The sequence below is a fragment of the Montipora capricornis genome, chromosome 7 (genome assembly GCF_036669925.1).
Source record: "Montipora capricornis isolate CH-2021 chromosome 7, ASM3666992v2, whole genome shotgun sequence".
NCBI classification, from domain to species: domain Eukaryota; kingdom Metazoa; phylum Cnidaria; class Anthozoa; order Scleractinia; family Acroporidae; genus Montipora; species Montipora capricornis.
Window position 1 is genome coordinate 422830 of NC_090889.1, and position 7556 is coordinate 430385.

General features: G+C 39.2%; 1 protein-coding gene across 1 annotated transcript in view; it reads right to left on the bottom strand.

The window, feature by feature from the left end:
- The window catches only part of LOC138057688 (uncharacterized), a 42233-nt gene that overhangs the window by 26099 nt on the left and 8578 nt on the right, over positions 1–7556 (bottom strand). The window contains exons 3-7 of the mRNA XM_068903620.1: positions 6894–6929; positions 5145–5465; positions 3804–3957; positions 2656–2852; positions 2098–2406 (exon numbers count right to left, since the gene is read on the bottom strand). Of these exons, the coding sequence (XP_068759721.1) occupies positions 2098–2406; positions 2656–2852; positions 3804–3957; positions 5145–5465; positions 6894–6929 (1017 nt within the window). The remainder of the gene's footprint in view (positions 1–2097; positions 2407–2655; positions 2853–3803; positions 3958–5144; positions 5466–6893; positions 6930–7556) is intronic.

The window sequence follows — 7556 nt, forward strand, 5'->3', positions numbered from 1 at the left end:
TAGCCTTATATACTAAAAGTAAAATTTTAAATTCTATGCGGAATATAACAGGCAGCCAGGGCAAATTATACAATAATTCTACAGTGCTTAGATTCGTTATATATTAATCTAGCTGCAGCGTTTTGGACCCTTTTGATTTTATGTATTTGGTAGATCAGCTTTTCAGTAGATTCTATAGACAATTAATTTCTAATTTTCCCAATATTATACAAGTAGTAGAATGCTAATGAACAAGTCTTGTTGATATGTGAGTTCATTGACAATGCGGAATCAAACCACACTCCCAAGTTCCTAACAGTTCGTATTGATTTCATGTAAATATTTTAGTTTTTGGTCAATACCTACCTCATTAGCATTTTTGCAATTGATTATATAAGCACATGTTAAAATTTTATATTTCAACTTGGAAATATTCGTTGAACGGTCGAAACGTCGTTAATTTTTAACATAAACTTTTATAGCAACGCCGATAGGAAACCCGATCAAGTATCTCGAGATGCACAGAACGTATGCACAATAACAATAGTAGGCACCGTCCTTAAATAAAGTTCCTTTCCTTTCCAACAGTTCCTTTGAATGGGGACTTTGATCGCGAGACAATGCCGTGGTTGCGTGATTACCACGGTTCTCTTTCCTAGTAGCTTCGCCGAAATGAACTCGTAAAATTCCATTGCATTGCATATTTGTCTTTCGCAGCTCTTACATGATCGTTCGGATAGCGATGCTGGCTTTTGAACGTTGAAACCAATACGCAAAAAAAGGGTTTCGCTAGCGTGTCCAGATTCCGTTCCGAACTGGACGGCTTAATTAAAGAAATTTACAGCAGAGAAATATAATTTTTTTAGTCGTCAAAAATTCCGATTGCAGCCACACATCCTAGAATAGTCGCTCAAGCTGTCTTCCTTCATCTTTCTTTTTTTTTGGTGTGTTTTCCTAATATCTCCATGTTCTATCAAGTCTACCGAATTACTCGGCGCAAGTCCTTTTATTATCGTTCGCGACTTTTTTTCTTGTGCTCACAAGGGTCACAATACAATCCTCTCTCTAATTGGTTGATTATCCAAGGTGACAAAAAGTGGGCGCCATTCAAAAATTGCAACAAATGTGTCAGGCGGGATTTTCGCTCGCGGGCAAAACACAACGAAGTAACGATTGATTTACTCCCGTGTGTTAAAATAATCCTGCAATGAAAATATCCTGCCCAGCTATGCAGGCTAGAATAATCATCAAAGTTGAGAGAACAACTTAAGTTAGTCTGCAAAAGTCCTGGTTTCAACGGGACTCGAACCCATGACAAAATGATCGGGCTGCACTGCTCCACCATTTAAGCTATCCCGGCAGCCATCTGGTAGCTATCCATTTCTGATCCAAGATTATCCCTCTCGATTAGCGTTGCCATAATCCTCAGGTCAACAATAAAACTTCCATATATTTTATTATCATTCATTCATCTCATTCAGTCCCATTCAGGAGTTTTTTTCCGGCAATCTTTGCTGTTGCTTAAATTGCTCTCTACTGCAATGTTCATTCCCGCTTACAGTCAAAACATGTTACTTGACAACAAAAAGGAGTTGTATTGAAACAACTACCGAACCCACCCACTGGCAAGCAAGCAGTTGCTGCGGAAGCTTGCGGAATGTAAATAAATATAAAAACTGTAAATGCTTTTTTTATAGTGGAGGTGCAATTAGCTATCAAGCTAGTTTATAGGCACCCCACTTTTAATAATTTGATAGAAACATGATTAAGAACGCCAACTGGAAGGAGGCAACCAGTTGGCTATTTACAAAGCATAGTAGAGTTCAATCAGAGACAACCGGAAACAAATCCAAGCCAGAGGTTAGAACGGGATTTGAACCTGGGGCAGCAGCATGCAAATCCAACGCCCTAACCACTCGACCTCTCCTCATAATTTAACTCCCAAAAAGGCAATCATCCACTCACATTAGCCTTGGCCCTGCAGATTGGCTGCGACGAAGGAATGAACCCGGAACTTTGATCTCGATTAGAACCGCTTTTGAATAATCATGTCGTCTAAAAAAAAAGGTAATTACCTTGATTTTTTTTTCATTTTATAATGAAACGCAGCATATTTACCTCCTTCAAGAGTCCTCACGAAAACGGCGGAGCTGTTGAAAGGCTTTCCCAAGTCATCCACAGCAATAACAACAACTTGAAAATCTTGAAAGGAAGGCAATCGACGAATTGTCGCCGCGGTTGCGTTTGAAGGCAGAATTCTTCCGGTAATTTGATTATCCCAGTACCTATACACTGAAGTCCAATTCACGAAAACGATGTACGCTGCAACTGGCTGATTTGTTGCATTTGTTAATGGTGGCCATTGGACATCAAAACTACTCTCTGTTACGTTTGAAATATTTGGGCTCCAACCGATCAGCAGCGAACCTGAAAATGAAAATGTAACCAAATCAGTGAGAGCAATCTTGGAGTTGTTAGTGTAAAGAAGTCAAAACGTTAAATTAACTGAGGTGTAAAAAAGCTGAGACAAATACAGACTTTTTCTGCGGTTTTTGTCTCTCTTTATCACCCAAATCCATTTTATACCCATTAGAGAGAACAAGATCATCCCTGTCAGTTTCCCTCGAGAGGCTTGTTTACTAGAGTAGGTTACACATTTATAGTGAGAGGACTTACCGGCTTGGACTCCTCCATTAACAGCCACATACGAAGCCAGGAAAGGAGGCGAACCGAAGTCTTCCCAAATCTTGACCATAAGGCTAATGTTTGATGAGGGGATTTCCTTAAAAATTGCACCATTTTCTATTTGCATACAGCTGTGACTATACATAACATTTTTGCCATAATGTGTCCAGACTCTTATTTCAGGGTATCTAAACGCAGAAAAAGAAGTCAGGTGTACTATTTTTGTTAAAATTGCTGCATCAAGTAACTGTGTTTGTGCTGCAGCTAATTTCTGGACAGTGAAACAGAAACACACCATTTCATATAAAAAATATATGATTACCCCCCGCCCTGTCCCCAAAGATTCAAAGACAGTGACCGCACAGACCAACTCTTGTTTGGAACTCTTTATTTAGGAGGGTGCGGCGGAGGGCCGCGGGAGGGAAACAAAGACTCCAGGGTGAAAGGGGGGGGGGGGGGGGAGGAATGGCAGAGACCCATACGGATGAACGAAGCGAAAAATGAGGGAAGACGGGAAAAAGGAAGGTCACGTTACCAAGCGGAAGAGAGGGAGGGGCTAATTAAGGAATTCCTGGAAGGATTTCTGCCCATTATCCGCAGATAAGAATCAGGGTTAAGCATCGCATTCACTATTATTGACAGCGCAATAGACTAGTGCAAATACATAAGCACCGTATTTGTAAAGGGAAATAAATTTGAAGAAAACGATAAGGGAAGAAAATTTCAGCTAAAGCAAAAACATTTTTTAAGCTTACAACCGAAGAATTTCAAACAGTTACATTACAACTGAGACAACAACAAAGCAGTGTTCCTGCTTTTGATGACTGAAATTGCCCCTTTTCATCGTTTACTACCTTTTAGGGAAAAAAATTTAGAAGATTTCTTTTTCCTTGATATTTATGGTCATGTCTTTCCTAGTAGAGTGGACAAACGTCCAAGTAACAGTGATTCTTCACATTCCAGAAGGCTCGCTCAATCAATCAATCAATCAATCAATCAATCAATCAATTAATCAATCAATCAATCAATCAATCAATCAATCAATCAATCAACCAATCAATCAATCAATCAATCAATCAATCAGTGAATCAATGCATTAGAAAAGGGGAAATCTCAAAACGAAGCAAGATATTCCTTACCCACAGAAATACTCAGCTTCATAATATGGAAAATTAAAAAGAATGTGATCTGCCAACTGACTGCCTATTGTCCATTCACATTGAATTTCTTGTGGCTTGGGGCCTCTGGTGAACTCCAAATGACCCGATATATCTGTTTTGTGACCACCACATGCTGAAAACAGGGGAGGAAAAATACAGAGACATATGTAACAAGGCTACAGCTAGTGTTTTTCTCATGCTGATGGACGAACAAAACAAGTTAATTAACTAAAGACATTTTTCTTCCCGACCACCTAAATTGCGACAATTAGTTAACGTGAAAGCCACGTAAAAATTATTTTCACCTTTTATTTGTCCTTTTCCTTTTATTCCACCGATTACCTCTCGATAGAAAGCGAGAACTTCACAAAACAACAGGCACTATTTGCAAACAGAAATGTAGACTCTTCTTCTATAAATTACATTTTAGTACATTTCCGCGCAACGTAGCAGGGAGCCTGTGGCTTACGTTGTCTCTTTTATCTATGTTAGTTAGGTGATTTCAGTATGATGCTAAATACAGAGATTTTAAAATACCGCAACTTTGCAGTGCAGAGTCGCCTGGAATCGGTGCACTGGGCCAGAGCAGTAGGACCGAGAAATGTATCTGACATTAGATTTTCGGATCTTACCCATTAACCTCAATTTTTATATTTTATGCTTGTCTAAATCTCTTAGGAGCAACATTGTGTAGCGGGCACAAGACGTCTTATTTTCCTCAAAGGAATGGAGGAATCACGGAATTCGTGTTATTCCCATAAAGTTTCGATCTCTGCTTCAGGGCTCAGCTGGTTTAAAAGTCAAAAATATGTCTCTCATCAACGTGGAAATGTTAGAATGATCTAGCATTGTGCTTACGACGAACGGCAGACGTCAGTTAAAAAACAAGTTAGAATATTAAGCTAATTTTGATACTTTCGTTACAAGCAGCAGGCTCCCGTTTGCCTATGCCTAATGCCAAATCTCTCACTTGATCTATTAAGTACATGAGAAGGAGGCGGAAGCTTCGTAAGTGATCTTAACGCTTCCAAGTGCTTCATTTTTAAAGAGAAGCTGAAATCACAAACTAACACTAGGTAAGTCGCACTCGATTCGCTGGGGAACAGATGGCCAGAGCTTATTCTTTTTTCAACTGCGGGGTATGGAGTCACTCCTACCTACTGACCACTGCCCCACCGTGTCTCCCCTAACGTTCTAATCATATTTTACCAGAACATTGTCTGTGAAAAATGAAAGGTTTTGCTTCAGATATGTCATAAGTGCGAGCAACAGATGTTAAAACTGAATTTTATCTGATAACTTTTGTTCTTCCAAATTTACCTGCATAAACCATTTCCCCGCAAACAACTCCTACTGAGTAATCAGCACTGCAATATCCATGCCATAGTTCTTGTCGGCAATTGAAAAGGGAGCTTTCAACACTATCGCAGATGAAGTCGGTGCTGATGTATGTCAAATTGCCAGCTCCAAACTCAGATTCATAGAAATATCTTGACGGTACGTCCAGATTGAGTTGACGACAAACTGTCTGGAACGCTTGGCCATAAAATCGATAAGAACAGAGTTTCCACCACGTGTTATTGGAGTAGAGTTCTATTCGCCCCTGATTGGAAGCACCGCCATCAACCAATCTTATATTGCCTTTTGGAAAAAAAAAACTTTGTCTCCTCAATTAGAGGAATCCAAATCCTTTCGTTTCTCTGTATAAGAATTGTCCTAAGTTTATCAGGTATTCGAACCACAAGATACTGACAAAGATCGCTCGAGAACAGGATGACCCCGGCATACGGCATAATAGAGCTTGGCAAACATAAGAGAGATTATTATAAGGAAGGTGTTAAGTCTACGAGATGTTCAAATGTTCCCGTAGTGAATGAATCAACGAACAAAATGATATATGAAATGAATCACGTTGTTCATAACTGCGAGGATCATAGCTTCGGCCTTGTTGAGTCCCGAGGGATTGAGAACATTTGTTTTCGCGCACCGAATCTCGTTCCCAACCAATTTAACTCGACGCTCGGGGTACGAAATCAATTGTCTATGGTCAGTATGGCCGCCGCGCGAATAAGGCCCATTTCACATAACATTTCGTTCGTTGATTCATTCATCACGGGAACATTTGAACCCACAAATGACCAGCTCCCAACATCAGTGGCTTCATTGCTGAGTTGGTTCGAGTGTCGCATCGGCATAGCGAGATTAAGGGGTTCAAACCCCGTTGAAGTCCTGATTTCTTTAGGCTTCTGTACGCAATTGTTAAAACTGCGAGGATCATAGCTTCACTTTATTTCATATCCTCAGTTCAATATGTGATTCACTTCGTTCATTATGGAGATGTGTTGAGATGCGTAAGACAGAGCTTGAGGGAAAGTATGGGTGTTTTCAATACTTTTCAGGGGGTTGATAGCTGCTTTAAACTAGGTAGAATGCATATTCAACCTAAGTAAAATGAGGATCACCAATTTAGCCTAGGTAAAAACGGATTCAACCTGAGCCCGAATTTGACCGACAACATACACATCCTCAAATTCAGTGTTATCATCTTTTTCCCAGATAAGCTTTTTATTATTAATAAATCCTCCATTATAGAATACTGATATTCGACCCTACTTTATGGATGATTCGATAAAATGCACAAAATGTATTTCTTTATTAAAAGGAAAACACATACTTAAAAGGATTAAAAGCCGGTCTATGCTGGTCTATTAAGCACATAGATTTCATCTTGCTCTCCTTCTGTTGATTAATAGATCACAGATGACGTCAAAATATGATAACAACAAAAGAAGTGGCGCAAGAGGCGATAGTCGAGTGTGCCACTGATTTTCTTGCCACATTTGGTGTATTTTGTGATCTATCACTGAACAGATCGACGCGCGGCAAAAATGGAACCTTTTTGTTTTTTCAATTATGTAATATTAAAAGTTTGTGATGAAGAAGTCCAGTATGATTATGTGCTCTAATACATTATAGGTGAGAACCAATAAAAATGCGTGCATTATAGAGCTTATATAACAACAGGTTGTCAACAGTGCTTGTGGAGGGTTGTCTTCAGGAAGCACTTACCGTTATCAGCATTGATCATCTGAATGGAAATTATGGCTACAAAAGAAAAAAAAAGATAACATTATAAAAATAGAGTCATAAGTCTTGAGATCACGTTTATGGGAAGAGACAAACACTGTCAGTGTATGTAATTTTTTGGATCTTATCCTGAAAGTAATTCACCGGGCAGAATGAGCACCGAAGCGGCAAATTTGAATGCAACCCAAGTTGAGCAGCCAACAATTAGCGAGGAAGGGCCATAATTTGCACGAAAGGCACTGACAAAAGTCCCCTTCCTTATTTCCCTAAGGTCTACCTAATATTTTGACACCCAGGAGTTTGAAGAGGAATGACATATCTACAATTCTAGCAAAAAAAGATGACTTTTGAGGACGTTTTAGAACTATCCCTTAGCGTTTGAAATTGTGAAAATTTGACACTCTTAGTGGGGATTTATGTTTACAATGAGGAGTTGAAAGCGATTTTTAAGCAAGAGTATCTCGCTTCAAAAAAGTGAACATCGAGAAATAAAAGTTTGATGTTTTTCTTAACATATTCAGTCGGTACTTATCTTGTCAGTTGAACGTAAAAAATAACTATCCGCGCCGTTTGAGATTTCAAATTCTGCTTTGAAACCCCCTTCAAATATGGCACTCTATACATTGGTAACCTATTGTTTTAAGC